This window comes from Cryptosporidium hominis (assembly GCF_000006425.1).
Source record: "Cryptosporidium hominis TU502 chromosome 3 CHRO013140, whole genome shotgun sequence".
Classification (NCBI taxonomy): Eukaryota; Apicomplexa; class Conoidasida; order Eucoccidiorida; family Cryptosporidiidae; genus Cryptosporidium; species Cryptosporidium hominis.
Genome location: NW_667334.1, coordinates 1 through 16,814, shown reverse-complemented (window position 1 = coordinate 16,814; position 16,814 = coordinate 1). Strand labels below are relative to the sequence as shown.

The following is a 16,814-nucleotide window of genomic DNA, read 5'->3' as shown; positions in this document are numbered from 1 at the left end:
AGACCTTCAGAATACAAAAAATAGTGAGAAGATTGTCTCTAGATTTATGGATAATCTTGAAATTCTTTCAAATTCAATCAAATCAATCCCAGATTCTTTAAATCATTTTGCTATTAACTCATTTTATTCGTTTATTTATTCTACATGCAATACTATCCCCTTCAAGGAATCAGAAAATAGCTCAACAAAACTCTATTATAGTTTGGGAAATAATTTGATAATTAAACCATTTAATTTGAATGTCAATCCAAAAGGAGATTTGGGTGATTACTTGTCCCAAATTCGGGGTGAGCATAACCTTACAGCAATTACTTTTGAAAACCATAAATCAAGTTTAGAAGCAATTACTAAGATTTGGAATGACCATAAAGAATCACTGGAAGAGGCCATAAATCATGATTCTGACTCTAAAGGTGTTGGTTACAAAGTTATAAAATTAGAAGATATTCCAAATGATAAAAAGCATGTTACTTGCTGCTTTTTTGGACATACTACTGATTCAAATACTAAAGATAAGTCAAATATTGAATCTTTGCTTATTAGCAAAACCATTTCTAATTTACAAGTTTTGCTTTCTTTACCTTTTATTGGCAGAAGTTATGACTTCCAAGTTTCATATTTGATTTTTATTCACGGTTGGAAATTGGCATTCTTGACTGTTTCTCCTATGTCAAAATTATTTGAAATTCCATCAAATGAGACTAATTATGATATTATAATTAATGAAAAACTTCCTAATATTTCAGTGGAAAATGAAAGTGTTAAGGAATTTAATTCAAATCCTGAGATTGACGAATTTGAAGGAATTGGTAAAAAGACAAGTTTGTTTTTAACATCCTTATTACCTTTTAGAGAAAATGGGCATTCTCATATTACTTTAATTTCTGAAAAATTTAATCCTGTAATCTCAAACGTTGCAATTAACCTTTTAGGTGAAGACTTTTCAAAATTATCAAACCTGGATACGAATGAACATGGGATACAGACTTTGGAAGTTCAAGTAAATGAACAACCATTGGAGGGAATTCTGAAAAAAGGACTAAGTGAAGATGACTCTAAACTGGATCCTGTGAAAACTCTAAGAATTTTAGCAATTAGACTTTGGGATAAGAGGATAATGCTAAAAGGAGATTTAGGATATATGTGAAACTAGATATTTAAATATAGGTGATCATTTTATATATTGGTGGCACATTTACAGTTACAGCAGTAATATTAAAGAGAAGCAGGGAAATATTTCTCTTTTTTATTCTATGTTGTGTATATTTATATTTATAATTATGTATAGTTTGGCTTTAAACATGAATTTACAATATAAAATAGGGGCACTTATTAGAAATGAACCAATGTTCAAAATCTTCAATAGAAATCATATTATCTGAATCCTTATCCAAATGATCGAATATGATTTCTATTTCACTTTTTGAAATACTGAAAGGGAAATTCAATGACTTTAATCCGTTGAATAGCTCATCCTGGTTGATTTGGCCATTTCCATCTTCATCCAAAGCATTAAAAAAACGGTGGATTTTTTTAAGCTTATATTCAGGGTCATGATCTTTGCTTATTTTAATATTTCCCAATTCAGAATGGGAAATTTCATCTCTATTATAAATACCTAGATCTTCTAAATCCCTGCTCCCGTAATACTTGAGGATATTTAGAATCTTTCTTAGCTTTGACGCTGCTAATATCCCAAATATAATGTTAAGTATTCCTGTAAGCCCTACAAATAGTGACATGAGTGAGAAGTATGTAGATTGAGTTAAATATAGAGAAATGGTGCAGAGCAGAATTTGTATAGATCCTCTTCCAACTGATAGTTCTAGGAATTTGAACCAAGTGCGAACAAATATCTCTATGTGCTTGATTCGCTTCTTTTTAGATACTTCAATGATTAAAACCACAGAGGATATGGATATAATATATAGCGAGATGACTATTGCTAGCAAGTTTATTGAGATCAGTCCAAAAATGCAGTTTAGGGTACCCATCAAGAACAGGTTTGCGGTTGCTACCTGAGATAAGACCCTGAATGATTTCTGTCCCTTAAAAACCTGATCCCTGAACTCTAAATACTGCTCCAATAGGTCCTGTTTTACTTCTAGAAACGAATTCACCGCTTCTTTCTTTAAGTTTTGAAAAAGTTCGTTATCTGTTTTATTTTGGATATCAATTTTTTGTTCATGCCGTTCTTTTTTCAGGAGGTGAGCACTTTCGTCGTTGCTGAGGTTCCCCTGTCCAGGTTCCCCATTTTCCTTTAAATTCCCACTCTCTATCTCCCAGTCACATTTCTTCCCATTTATATTTATATTTCCAAGGTTTACTTTGATTTTACTTCCCTTGTCGATATCTCTCGGTTTTTCGCTATGATTACCCCTATTGTTTTCATTTTCCTGATTATTTTCCCTTTCATATTCATCCTCGTAAATAACAACGGAATCTTTGGAAGATCTGAGCTCCTTTTTGTCGGAATCTGGAGTTTTATGGTCGGGATTGTTTCTTCTCATTTCAATAAAGAATGTGAGAATAGAAACAATATAAACATAGATCAAAAAGTAGTTTATTTTTAAAAAACTTAAACAAAGAAAGAAATGACAATTTTTATTATTTTTTTTTCCAAATTATTCAGGCCTTTAAATCCTATACCGGCATTGGGTGTCGGATTTTTTTTTATATAAAAATGCATCTACGAGACCCCCCATAAAGTAATTAGTCCCCCCTCTTCTATAAATACATTTTTTATGTGAAAGATTTAATATATTAGAAATTAGATAGATCAAATTTGGAGTAAATATCTTAGTAAAGAGGAAGAAAATGAAATGAATATAGATTAACAAATAAATCTAAAATATAAACCTAGACATAAATATCCTAACTTAACTTAAATCTAAATGGTTTTTCAAATATGATTTTAAATCTGAATTTCTAATGTATCTTTAAACATATTCTCTTGCTAAATTAATAAAATAATAATCTTTTTACCTGAATTTCCCAGAATCCGGTAGTTTATTGCATTCATACTGAAATAGCTAGGATTTTACTCGGATTATTTTAAAGCAATTGTATTCAACCCCTTATTCGACCACTTTTATTAGCTGGAATAGATTTCCTTTCCTCTGTAGTGCACATGTACCTGGCTCAATAAAGTCACCTTTGACTGCATTGTGAAGAGTAATACTTGGATCCATAGGCCACCAATTAAATGGTCTTGCATACCATCCTAAAGTATTTCCAAGAGCTGTAGTTTGAGGAACATCCTCCAATGTTGGAATATGCCAAATCCCAGATGTAACCCAAGTTACAACGTCTCTATGTCGGATAACTTCATCATCCATAATGAACGAATCAAACCTGACAGCAGGCTTTGAAGCGAATTTATTATCTCTTGGAAGATCTGCATCAAGTTCTGAGTACTTAAACACGGAAGAAGCCAAATCATACTTTGACCAAGATGCTGGTCCTGAGTAAAGCTCGTGTTCAGGCATCAAGTCTGCAATAGATTTAATAGATTTTATCATAAACCCACCAACATTCCCATAAGTTTGTAATTTTTCATCAACAACAAAGTATGCTTTAGGATGATGATGAGTTTCATTCAGCATAGAATAGGCATTCGTTTCTCTTTCTGCTATAATTCTCTCCAACATATGGTGTCCTTCTTTCTCAGGATCTCTCCTTACTTTGACCCACGCTACAGAGTTATCCGTATAGTCTGGTCCAAGATCAAAGTCGACCTTCCAAACAGCAAAGTGAGAGTGTAAAGCTGCCATTTGTCCAGATGGAGTAATCTGAGTCCCGTATTTCTTTTGTTTAGCAGAGAAATATGGTACTTCCAGACCTGCATATAGTTCACCTGTAAAGCTGACTCCCATTTCAAATGATCCCTGATTATACAAAATAAGGTCTACAATGTAATCGTAGTTGGAGACTGTAATAATTTGCCTGATAACTAGACTAGTAAGGGGTGCAGCATCTTTAATACCTCCAGATTTCCAATGGGATCTAATTGGTCTTCCAGTATCTAACTCGAAGATACAGGCACTATTATCCCAGAAGATAGTCTGAGCAGTGTTTGCACATTCAAGACCAGGATGGACTTTTCTTGCTGCTGTACCTAAACCTCCGTACCAACTGTCCAAGAAGAACCACTGTCTTTCAAATACGGTATAATGAGCCATTGCGTCCACCATTGCAACTTCAAATGCCACTCTTCTTCCTAAAAATGTTAAATTCCATATTTTCAGCCCACTATCACGATCATTTGTGAGAGTTAGCTCCCATCCGATCCAATTGACTGTATATGCCTCTCTATTAGGGGATTTGAAAACTTGGAATCTTCTACCTCCAGGTTCACAGTGTTCAGGTTTAGCTCTGGATTCCAATCCTCCTCTACTAAACATTTCAAGGAACTGAAGCTTTCTTAGCCTTAGTTCATTCATATGTTTTTCTCTTTGTATTCTTCTCTCTTGTAGAATATTTGGAGTTACAAGTTTTAAAGGAAGGTTGCTAAATGGGGTACCTGAGCTTTGACTTTCTTCAATACTTGCTTTAGCTTCATTGTAAGTACTAACCAAGTCCTGAAGAGTTTTAAAAGAAGTTCCATCGTACCAAATCCTATTTACCAACATCTGATGCATCCTGTCAAACTCTATCTTTGCGTGGCCATTTCTAATGCTCTCTAATGTTGTATAAGGTGCTTTCAATTCGAAAAATATTGGACACTGATTACCTTCCTTTGTTTTCAAGCCTATCCATAGCTTCGGCTCTGCATCTTCATCCTCATCTTCTTCATCTACATCTTTTCTTTCCTGTTCTTCCTCATTCTCTGAAGTAACGTTGTGAGGTTGATAAATTATTGGACCTAACTTGACATAATCCTTTCCAACTACTTGGTCTCTGGGAAGATAATTTCCACAAGTTTCGAATACTATCTTATCCAAAGAATTCTGTTCCAAAAGCTCTCCCAATTTCAGCATAGGAATTGAGAATCTTGTTTTTCCTTCATCATTTATTATAATCTGCTCCAGCCTCCTCCCAAAAGGTCCAGTAGGATTCCAGCCATCACATTCTACTGGTCTTGGCTCAGATATTGGATAATGTTTCATTGCTATAATTTTCTCATCTTCACTTACGTTGCTAGTAGCATTTGAATCTGCGACATTCCATAAGCCTATATTCTCAGTCTCTTTTTTGGTAAGAATAATAGGTCCAACTTTCCACTGGTGGTAAAGACCATTCAATCCAAGAGAATCAACCATATTTTCAGTTTCATTGCAAGATCCAAACCTAACTCTTGCATATCTCTCTGGAGGGTTTGGCTTTGGGTAAAGCTCTGGAGTCCTTTTATGGAGATCTAGGGAATCCAAATATTCATATGCCTCGGTCTTATTCACAAATAATGTGACCCTATAAGGACCTTTTGACCCAACTGACTCCTTTACTGAGTCAAAGTAGCTCCTAACTTTCATTTCTTCTAAATATGTCAAAGGATCAAAAGGTGTTTCCATTCCATTTTCTACTTCTGAAGGGTATGAAGGGATATCACAAAACTTTCCAAAAGAAGAAATATCCTTTGCTGTTGCCCATATATCTGAGATAGTCATTGTTAGTCCTGTCCTACTCTGAGCCATACAATAAATAATATACTTTTGGTTGCCTTCAATTCCATTCAAAATTAGTTGCTTTTCTTCTTTAGGATCACTCACTTCAGTATTTTGACCATACTTTTCAATTTCGCTTGGACTTGGATACATACCTTCTGGTAGAGTTGCTACACAAGTTATCTTTCCAGGAGTATCACTCTTTACAACAATATTAAATCTTCCAAGTTCCGGTACAATCCTCGTGATCTCAATTTTCGGAACTCTATCTTTAGTTGTGACTCTCTTGGTTAAGTTTGCCAACACTTTTTCAAAGCTTATTCTATTTGATCTTGGTAATGCTAAATCCTCTGCCAAACAGACTATATCATATTCTGTGGATGGAATTAAATTCCGAATTGATAGTTTAATATCTCCAATAATATCCTTACTGGAGATATTTTTCTCAACTCCACTACTTTTTATAAGTTTTACAAGTCTCTGTTCATCAATATGGTCTTTGTTTGCCAAATCTCTAATTCTTGAAAAGTTGTTATTATTGTCTGCCATACACCAAATCGTTCCTGATTCATTAATCTTTAAAGTAAGCTCAACACTTTCCTCTAATGTTTTAAATTGCTTTATTTCAAGTTCTGGGCTCTTTGAATCAGTAGTTACTCTTATTCTTGAGTATTCAACAGAAAGATCATCCACACTAGAAGCAGATTCAGTATTTCCCTTATTCTTAATGATTCTACTGACTTCCTCAGAGAAGCAGAAGAGATCGTACTCTGTATTTGGTCTAATTTCACCCTTAGAAAATGATGAAATAACAAATGTATGACTCTCCTTTATATTTAACGATTTCGGGGCTCTTTGTCCATATTTCTTAAGAACTGATACTGTTGGTGTAATAGCTCCTGCTCTGGTAATTCCACACCAAACATCCACTCCCTCTCTGTTGGACTTTATTGTAGCTCTAATTGTTTTTTCATCTGCTTCAACCTTTTCTATCTGTATTGAACCAATGCTTAATTCAGTCTTAAGGCTAGATCCTTGCTTGAATCCTTCTCCAACCTTAATCACTTCATCAAAGAACCTGAATTCCAAGTAGCTTCCACTATTCCATCCATCTCCGTAAGAATCATGTAAACTTACAGTGTAGTTTCCATATCCTGGTAGACAGCATGGAATCCAGTCAGTACTTGAAACAAGGTCAGAATTTACATTAATATTATTGAAAGAGTAGGTTCTTCCACTACATCCCAAAGCTCCCTCTACTTCCCAAGACTTCTCAGTTGTGAAGTTACTACTTACAAGCCTCACTTCTCCCCATACACATCTTTGGTCCTCTCTCTCACTAGATCTCATTACCTCATTTGAGCAATGCCCTGATTTTACAATAATATCATCCAAAGCAATCAAGCTATCCTCAGAACGTCCACCAACTCCCTCAATAATCATTCTCAAGGGAGTTATACCATCAGAATAGAATTCAAACCCCCCAAATTGCCATGACCATGATGGACCCTGCTGTCCTACAACAAGCCAGTTTGGACGTCCATAATGCAATGTAGGTTTTGGGATTTTGTTTTCCAGACGATTTCCTTTACTATCAAGTTGAACTGAGTTCAAAAGACCTGACGCCATATACATCCTTAATACATTTACATCAGCTCCTGCCATGAAATATCTTAAAGTTAGACAATGACTACCAAAGCTATATACCCTTGGATTTCCTATCAATACTGCTGAAGCTCCTGGCATATATCCTGGTGCTCTAAAGAAAATATAGTGCCCTTCTCCCTTTACTCCTGTAGTTGTATCACTTTCTGGTCTCGACCCCACTATAGTTTCTTCACCAACTCCAAGTTCAAATCTTGTCTTTGTTTGGTAGTCTAAAAGAGAGCTGAATCCACAACCAAGGTAACCTTGGAGCTCAAAATCACAATTAAAAGATGAGTTTTCTTTGGTAGTTAATAAACCAGCTGAATAAATATGTAATTTTGGGCTCATGGTATCCTTAAATGCTCTACTTCTTGCAGGAGAATAACAAATTGTAAAACTATTAGCATCATCTTTAATCCCAATTATACTGAAGATTACTGTCGCCTGCCTAGTAGCAGATTTTTGCATATTATCACCAATAACGAGCTCTGAAGTCTCGTATGATCTTACTCCTTTAAACGGTCCCAAGCCAATTCTATTTGGGGGGCATTTTCTTAGAATATCACTAAGTAATAAGTTCTTTTGCTTAATACTCTTCTCTGGAGAATAATCTTCATTTTTTAGTAGGTAAATTGAATCATCTTGTGTTAGACCTACTCCAGATATAGCAACTATACAATTTGATCTTTTAATACAAAAGTATTCTTGAACAATTGGAGAGATTTCCACAATTGAGTTAGAAGGTCCAGATATTGCCTCATCCTCAACCCCACTTTGTAACATATAGCCTCTATTCCCTTCTTCTGGACAGGAGGAGGCACCATCTATAATTTCTGTGGGATTTGGAGAATCTTGGGTATACAAATACAAAACACATCCTTTTTCGGATTTTTTATCAGAGCTTATTGCCTTTTCTGGATTGTTAGATTTTTCCTGTAAAGATCTTAGCGAAGGTCTGCCTTTAGATTGTTCTTGTCTTTCTGGAAATAATAGCTCTTCAATAGCTGAAGGTTCATTCATACTTGGAAGAATTCCCGCATTTCTAGTTAGTGGATTTGAAGCATCAGCTTCATTTATTTGACTACAAATTAGTTCAGATAAACTGAAAAAAGTCAGAAGCAAGAACTTTAACCAATGAAGCATCTTTTCTTGATTGTTTAAGCTTAAATTAAGATTATATATAATATTAGTGAGTTAATTTCGACACTTATTTAGCTGCATTCAGCCTTTTTCTTATGCAAAATAATCTTTATTAAATTTAAGGTTTAAATTAATTAATATTATTTGTTTATATTGAAAAAATCTGTAAGCTTTTGAGCACTAGATTTAACTTATTAATGTATTTATCGCCAATACTTATACTCTCTAAGTTAAGAAAAAAAGGGAGGTATTGGTGAAAATAGTATTCGAATCTATTTATATTAAGATTGAATAATATTAATTTTTAATTCCCAAAAATTATTTCAATTGATTTCTATTCGAGAGAAATCAAATATTACAAATAATATCACTTTTACATCTTTAGACCTTACTTTATACGAAATTCAAACCTTGTTGCATCTACATGCTCGGATTTTTGCATGCAATTTGCAATTTGCATGCATGCCGTCTCAAGCAATTTTTACTTTTAAGTATAACTTGAGAACACTTAGGGAAATAAGAGAATATTTAAATTCACAAAACAATTGGATAAAAATGATAGAAAAGCTCAAAATTATTGTTTAATGCTTTTAGACAAAAATCTAAAAAAAGCTATTAGAGTTAATAGTACTAGGAGAGAGAAATCTCTAGGTTATAAAATATCATTGAATAAAAAATTAAGAATCTGAATCTTGAGACTCATAGGAATTATCCTCATGATTAGCATAGTTTTCACTAGATTGATTGTCTGAATTACCTGGTTTATATGCCTTTTGAGTGATTGCCCAAGAAGCTTGTTTAAGCTCTTCTAGTTGTGATTTAATACTCTGAATAGCGGATTCATAGTCTGAAGATTGGGAAGATTCTTGTAAAATAGATTGTAATTTAGAAATCTTGGATTCCAAGCTATCTTTTTCTTGGGTATTGATTTGGCCAGCTAGAGAAGAAATTTGATTTTGTACAGAGTAGATAAAGGCTTCTGCATCATTCTTGAGATCAATAAGCTCTTTTTTGGCTTGATCATTTGCTCTGTATTCTTCAGCTTCTCTGATCATTTTCTCAATTTCAGCACCACTTAGACCTCCAGAAGATTGAATAGTGATCTCGTGTTTCTTTCCAGTTGACTTATCAATTGCACCAACATTCATAATTCCATTTGCATCAATATCAAAGGTGACTTCAATTTGAGGAACCCCTCTGGGTGCTGGAGGAATTCCCATCATTTCAAATTGTCCAAGCAACTTATTATCAGCAGCAAATTCTCTTTCTCCTTGGAAAACTTTAATTCCAACTTGAGTTTGATTGTCTGCAGCAGTGGAGAATACTTGGCTCTTTTTAGTGGGTATTGTGGTATTTCTGTTAATTAATCGAGTAAAAACTCCACCCAAAGTTTCAATACCTAAAGATAAGGGTGTAACGTCGAGTAACAAAAGATCCTTGATTTCTCCCTTCAAAACACCAGCTTGTATAGCAGCTCCCATTGCAACAGCTTCGTCAGGGTTAACTCCTTTTGATGGCTCTCTTCCAAAGATCTTTTTAACTGTTTCAGAAACTTTAGGCATTCTAGTCATTCCTCCGACTAAAATAACGTCATTAATCTTTTCCTTAGGGATACCAGAGTCACGAATACATTTTTCACTAGGAGAAATAGTCTTTTTCAATAAATCGTCAACAAGTTCTTCATATTTGGCTCTACTTAGTTTGATTTGTAGATGTTTAGGACCTCTTGCATCAGCAGTAATGAAAGGAAGATTAATTTCAACTTGAGTCTTACTACTCAGCTCTTTTTTTGCAGTTTCTGAGGCTTCCCTTAACCTCTGTAATGCAAGCTTATCACGACTTAAATCTATTCCTTGCGTTTTCTTGAATTCCTGAATTAAATAATTCAAAATTCGTTGGTCAAAGTCTTCTCCTCCTAGGGAAGTGTTACCATTAGTTGCTTTAACTTCAAACACTCCGCCAAGAATCTCTAAAATAGAAATATCGAAAGTACCTCCTCCCAAATCATAAACTGCGATTGTTTTGCCATCTGCTTTTTCCATTCCGTATGCAAGAGCTGCTGCTGTTGGCTCATTAATGATTCTTGTTACATTTAAGCCTGCTATAGAGCCAGCATCCTTAGTTGCTTGACGCTGAGAATCATTAAAGTAAGCTGGCACAGTAATAACAGCATGCTTTACACTTCTACCAAGATAAGTTTCGGCAGTTTCTTTCATTTTTTCCAAAATAAATGCCCCAATTTGACTTGGGCTATATCTTTCACCTCTAGCTTCAACCCAAGCATCCCCATTATCAGCCCTGACAATCTTATATGGTAAAATTCCCTGTTCCTTCTTGATTGCTTCTTCTTCGTACCTTCTTCCAATTAGCCTCTTTGTTGCGTAAACTGTGTTTTCTGGGTTTGTGATTGCTTGTCTTTTTGCAACTTCACCAACCAATCTCTGCCCATCTTCAGAAAAAGCCACAACAGATGGAGTTGTTCGCATTCCTTCAGAATTTTCTAATACTTTGGGTTGAGTACCTTCTAATATGGCAGTACAAGAATTTGTAGTTCCTAAATCAATTCCTACAATATCACCAGTAATTCTCCTATTTGAAGACTTTTTACCTTCACATTTTGAGCTCATATACCTTGAAAACACTAACGGAAGGCTCCTTTTAAGTATTCCAGCTGCAATACCAGACGAATTCACCACCCCATTAAAGCTACTATTAATTATCATAGACATTCTCGAAAGAACAAGTCAGTGATTTGACCAAGGAACAAATTCTAAATTTAACACTAAAAAGCAATTCCTTCTATTAAAGCACCTTTAACTTATTGCCGAATTCTCAAATTATTAAATTGGGCTTTTTTTTATTTCTCTAATTCCATAAATAAATTTTGCTACACGGGCTTTTTGGCGCCATACGTGTTCTTATTGTCAAAAATAGATAAAGAAAAAGATTAGTTAAAACAAAAAAAATGCAATAATATTCAATATTTACAAATAAAGTTTTAAAGAATAAGTAGATTTTAGGTTAAATCAATAATGTTTAAATTATAAAAAGGTTTGATCATGAAACTTGCTTTATTTTGAACAAAGGAATATTTCTGCATGCAATAATTCAACTTAATATGTTTCTACTTTTACCATTTGTATTAAAATATTTTAATGGAGTATCATAGGCTAAGATTGACCTCTTTCCATATTTTTCATACCAACATTGAAAAAGTAGAGGTTTGGACACAACAGTTTTTCAATTTAAAAAAAATCCATATTAAGATATATTGATAAGAAAGTTAGTAAAGTTTATTATAAACTTATTACTAACATAAGTAAATAGGATTCTTTCACTCCCTAATAAATTCTCTAAGTTTTAGGCTTTAGACGAGCAAATTTTAATAATATGAAAAGGTATTACAAGAATGGAAGTTCAGGTTTGAGTAGTGTGTTGTCCATTCCAAGAACAAATACAGATTTTGAAGTTGAGACAGCTGCTACCAAGAGAGAAAGTAGAGAGTTCCCAAGTTTACCGAGTACTAGTATTGAGATAGATCATGATGAATATTGCGATATTTCAAGCGCATCTTTGGATTCAGTATGTATCAAGGATTTATCTAGATTGGAGTCAAATTCTTTAGTAAAAAAGGGAGACAGATTAAAGTACAAGACTGTTTGGATGGGTCCAGGAGGAGGTTATTCACTAATGGAGGAGTATGTAGAACCAAGAAAATGTATGGAAAGGGAAGTTCCTAAAGAATCTGAGATGGAACTTAAAAGATATAGACAGCCTGGATCTTGTAAGAATAGTAAAAGCATGACCAACTTAGCAAGTAACTCAAGCGTTCAGGTTATGGAAGAAGCTAGTATTTTAAAGGAAGATAGCTACATATTCAAGTCTTCAAGATCTCTAGCAAATGTTGATTGGAACAAGCAGGAATTTGTTGGACCACTTCCTTTTCAAAATAAAGTAGCCATAGGAAACAGAAGTTGTTTGGGTAGAAACTTGATCCCATTATAATAATTTAATTAAATTCAAATCAAAGGAAGCAGATACAGATTTTCAATCAAAATAATTATTAAAGATTATGACTAAAAGTTATACAGACCTCTTTTTAAGGCTTGGATGCTTACTATATGAGTGAGCAGAGTTACTACTGCTATTATTACTATTATGGTGATTATTGATTGGATTTACTCCATTATTGTTAATTATGTTATTTTGAGTATTATAATTATAATCTTTTCTTTTCTTGAATAGCTTGCTCTTCTTTTCATTTGAATTCCCAAAATCTTGTGTTTCTTGGAGAAGAGATGAGCGGATAGATTTTGGGAGCAACCCCCAAATATCTTTAACACTTTGTTGGGCCTGCTTGATAAGCTCAAAATTTTCTTTTGATAGCATTGGAAACGACATTGCAAGTTGAATTTGTTGTTCTTCTGTCAAGTAAGGACCGCAAATCGGCAAAATTGGCTCAACAAATGGTTGGAAGTGTGCATGAGCACCGTATATACCAGGATTTATCATATTTGGAGGCTGAATTACATATCCATATGGATGGGTAGGCCCTGTCTGTGGGAAAGGAGCTCCAGGATATCCAGGATGGAAATGGTGTGATGCACCATCTGGAGCATATGCTGGATAGGGATGTCCTTGCATGTTCCAAGGATCCATAAAAGGGGGTGGTGCATGAATACCAGGGTGTGGCGGAAGCTGGTGAGTAGCTATAAGGGGAGGAGCATGGTGTGGGGGTAATACAGGAGCAGGCAAACCAGAGTATGAAGGAGCAGCAGCTTTTGCTTTTGAAATTATAGGAATTGAAGTTTCAATACTTTGTTCATTCAAATTAGTAATGTTAGGTGGAGAGAGTTGCTTCAATTCTGCGGTTAAGTTTGTAGCTATAGCAGAAGAAGTTGCGTTTAGGCTCTCGTCTGTTGTACTTTGAACATTTATTGAAGCCACATTTCCTTCATTCCTATAAGTTGAGTCAACATTAGAAGCTTGTGGTATTGCAAGTTTGTGCTCAGAGCTCTCATTAGTATTAGTTTCGGCAACACATAAGTCTTTTTGCAAACTTTCTCCCACTGGAATAGAACTAGAGTCTTGATTTAAATTTTGTGCTAAAGTACTAACTTCCATACTTATCTTGACTTCATCCAATTCAGGATCAGTTTTTGCTACGGAAACAGAATCATGTGTTAACGCTTCTCCAGAAATACTAGTGTCCTGGTTTTTGAGCAAATAATCTGAATCCTTAGAAACATCAGCTTCAGAATTTCTAACAGGGTAGTTAAACTTATCCCAGTCTATGGTCGCTAACATATTAGCAAGACTCTTATTAGGTACACTACCTCTGAATCTTTGTCCACAGGAAGGACAAGGCTTAACGGCCACAGCTTTATTTTGCTCAAGATAATTCTTTACACAGTCCCTGCATGCAGATGCTCCACAGCTTCCAGCACATTTAATAAGTACTGGATTTAGTAGAGGAAATCCACATAATTTACAGATATATTCCGAAGGTAAGGTCAGTTTTGTTTCTTCTACAACTTCTGTCTCCTCGCCTTCTGCAATACTTCTCTGAGCATCATGGTGTATCTCTTTAAGCTCCCTCCAAGGTATACGCTGTATTACTACTCTGGAGTAAATTGGCAATAACTTATCGTCAGGAAAAGCTTCTTTTTCATCGTTGTCAAATACCTTTAGATCAAAAAGTTTCATATATTCCTTACCCAAACCTGCATGTTCAGCAACAAGCATCTTCAAGTCTGAAGTTCTGACTGAAGTTACATTTAGCTCAATAGCACGATATGAATCCGATTTTTCATGTAAAAAGCGATAATATACCGACATTTTATTTACACTGGTCTATTTTGCTCAACTAAAATCAGATTTTCTCTCTCTTCGTCCTTCAATCCAAACACATTCAGTAATTCCTTTCTAATATTTTGTCTCAATCTCTCATTTAACCTATCTTTTTTTTTTCGTATTATCTTCCGTTACTATTAAAGCTTTTAAATTAAAAAAATAATAATTACTCCAATTTGGACTTAGCGCGTAATCAATTATGCATAAAAGTGATGAGGCATGAAGAATTATTCTGAAGTAAATCCTTTCTCGCTTTTCTTATTTTTAGAAAATCCAACAAGTCACTTTGCTGTTAAAATGTGAACTTTAGTAAAACCAAGTCACTCTTCTTCTATCCCAATCCTATTTTTCTTATTCTTATTCTTTATACTCACTATATTATTCACAAGATAACTTCATAGCTGTCTTTGCAATATAAAATAATTAAAAGCTCCAATCCAAGAATCAAAATATATGGGCAAAAATATTTATTTTTATCTCGAATGCTTTTCTAATTATTAAGCTATTTTTCCAATTCGTTTTCTCCATGCATAGCCTTTTATGTTGTTTGGCGCCAAATCAGTTAAACTTATTCTGCAGGTAAAAAAAAAGGTAATAAGGCCCCACAATTGGGGGAATAAAGAGCAATACAATAAAAATATATAATAAAATTAAAACTAGAATTAATATAGTAATATTATAGTAATAAAGTTAACACAGATATCTTGGCTTTAATTTGAAAAGAGATGTTTGAAGCTAGATTACAGAATGCCATGCTATTTAAAAAAATAGCAGAAGCTCTTAAAGAGCTTTGCCATGATATTAACATAGATTGTGATAGCGATGGGCTACATCTTCAAGCCATGGACTCTTCTCATGTTGCTTTAGTATCACTGAATATCCAACCAGATGCATTTGAACATTATAGATGTGATAGACCAGTAGTTCTTGGTTTGGATATGCAACAACTCTCTAAATTTATGAAATTCTGCGATAAAGATACTAGTATGACTCTTAAAAAATATGATGATAATGAAGATAATAGAATTACTATGTGTTTTGAAGATAATAGCGGAATTCTCTCGTCAAAGGAATGTATTTTAAGGTTAATGGATATTGAACAAGAACATATTTCAATCCCGGAAGAGGAATACGAATGTAATGTTACAATGCCTTCAAATTTATTTCAGTCAATTGTTAGAGATATGTCAGGTATTGGAGATGAAGTTAGTCTTGAAATTAGTGGAAAGTATATCAAATTTTGTGTGGATGGTGATGATGGAAAAATCGATCTTAATTTTCCTCTTAATGATAGCCCTGATATAACTAAAGCAGTACAAATTCATGCTGATGATACAATTTCCCAAAAATATGCCCTTAGATACCTCTCATACTTTACAAAAGCATCTCCTTTAAGCACTACTGTCAATATTAGTATTTCAAAAGGAGTACCACTTAGATTACAATTTCCACTTAATGACAAATATGAACATGGAAACATGCAATTTTATCTTGCTCCTAAACTAAGATGAAGAATAATCACTTATCATTGGTAAGATTTGTTCTTCTGAAGGCAAAGATAAAATTAAAGACGATGGTGATAAAGGTAATGGTGATGGCGATGGTGATGATAAGGAAGAAGATTTAATTGTGTCTTTCTCCTGTCTTGCGAATTCAATTAGAATATCTCTAGATAATATTCGTAGATTTTGATCTTCCAATAGAGTTATATCCAATAATACCTTATAAAAACGAGAACTTTTCATTATATATTCAGATTGTTTCATTTCTTTAAGATCACTTAATAAACTATTCAAAACTGCCTTAAATGAATAGGCAATATCTACTTTATTCTTGAGAATACGATCATAACTTGAATTAAAATGATGGTTAAAATGTATATTTGGACTAATTATACTACTTAATCTCTTCTTTTCATAATAATCATCAGAATGGAGACCTTTTTCTCTTCTTTCCAATGCATTATTTTTGCTTTTCTCAATTTTTACATATTTCTCCAATATATCTTCACATTGAGAAAGTAATTCATTCTTATAGTATTGTAAATTATCTTTAAATTGTAGTGAAAATTCCTTTCTAACATGTAATTGAATCCATAATACCAAATAAATATTATATTGAAACAGATCAAACTTAACTAAATTTAATCCATTTAATAATTCAAAATATAATTTATTTAATGAATTTATTATTGTATCATAAATCATTTTATTAATCCCCATATCCAGCTCTCTTTCTATTGATCTCAAATCTATCATATACCAATCAAATAATATGTTATATATTACTAATAAAGCAGAATATAAATCATGAACACAATCTGGTCTATTAATTGTAATCATTGTCTTTTCTTCATCATAATTTGATCTATACTTTATATCTTTAAATATTAGCTCTTCTATACTTAATCTTAATCTTATAAAAGAATCATACATTTCTTGATCATTAGTATTCTTAATGTTTTTATGAGAATAACATTTCCAATTCTTTTCTAAACAATGTTTTAATGAAATTCTTCTTCCTTTATTTTTATATTTACCAATCTTATTAGGATCTATCCCATTTTGGTCA

At 33.5% G+C, this 16,814-nt stretch overlaps 8 protein-coding genes across 8 annotated transcripts; 3 read left to right on the top strand and 5 right to left on the bottom strand.

Moving 5' to 3' along the window:
* Positions 1-46: 46 nt before the first annotated feature.
* On the top strand, positions 47-1,147 carry Chro.30386 (hypothetical protein). Its single annotated transcript, XM_661861.1, has 1 exon — positions 47-1,147. One exon carries the CDS (start codon positions 47-49, stop codon positions 1,145-1,147), a length of 1,101 nt encoding a protein of 366 aa, XP_666953.1.
* A 160-nt stretch (positions 1,148-1,307) lies between these two features.
* On the bottom strand, positions 1,308-2,510 carry Chro.30387 (hypothetical protein). Its single annotated transcript, XM_661860.1, has 1 exon — positions 1,308-2,510. One exon carries the CDS (start codon positions 2,508-2,510, stop codon positions 1,308-1,310), a length of 1,203 nt encoding a protein of 400 aa, XP_666952.1.
* A 567-nt stretch (positions 2,511-3,077) lies between these two features.
* On the bottom strand, positions 3,078-8,393 carry Chro.30388 (amiloride binding protein 1). The annotated part of the gene is made up of 1 exon (XM_661859.1): positions 3,078-8,393. The coding sequence occupies one exon, from the start codon at positions 8,391-8,393 to the stop codon at positions 3,078-3,080; it is 5,316 nt and encodes a 1,771-aa protein (XP_666951.1).
* Positions 8,394-9,067: 674 nt separating this feature from the next.
* Chro.30389 (dnaK-type molecular chaperone hsp70, organellar) lies at positions 9,068-11,119 on the bottom strand. Its single annotated transcript, XM_661858.1, has 1 exon — positions 9,068-11,119. One exon carries the CDS (start codon positions 11,117-11,119, stop codon positions 9,068-9,070), a length of 2,052 nt encoding a protein of 683 aa, XP_666950.1.
* Positions 11,120-11,780: 661 nt separating this feature from the next.
* Positions 11,781-12,395, top strand: Chro.30390 (hypothetical protein). Its single annotated transcript, XM_661857.1, has 1 exon — positions 11,781-12,395. One exon carries the CDS (start codon positions 11,781-11,783, stop codon positions 12,393-12,395), a length of 615 nt encoding a protein of 204 aa, XP_666949.1.
* A 78-nt stretch (positions 12,396-12,473) lies between these two features.
* Positions 12,474-14,228, bottom strand: Chro.30391 (hypothetical protein). Its single annotated transcript, XM_661856.1, has 1 exon — positions 12,474-14,228. One exon carries the CDS (start codon positions 14,226-14,228, stop codon positions 12,474-12,476), a length of 1,755 nt encoding a protein of 584 aa, XP_666948.1.
* Positions 14,229-14,968: 740 nt separating this feature from the next.
* Chro.30392 (proliferating cell nuclear antigen) lies at positions 14,969-15,754 on the top strand. The annotated part of the gene is made up of 1 exon (XM_661855.1): positions 14,969-15,754. One exon carries the CDS (start codon positions 14,969-14,971, stop codon positions 15,752-15,754), a length of 786 nt encoding a protein of 261 aa, XP_666947.1.
* Chro.30393 (hypothetical protein) lies at positions 15,746-16,678 on the bottom strand. The annotated part of the gene is made up of 1 exon (XM_661854.1): positions 15,746-16,678. One exon carries the CDS (start codon positions 16,676-16,678, stop codon positions 15,746-15,748), a length of 933 nt encoding a protein of 310 aa, XP_666946.1.
* Positions 16,679-16,814: the final 136 nt, after the last annotated feature.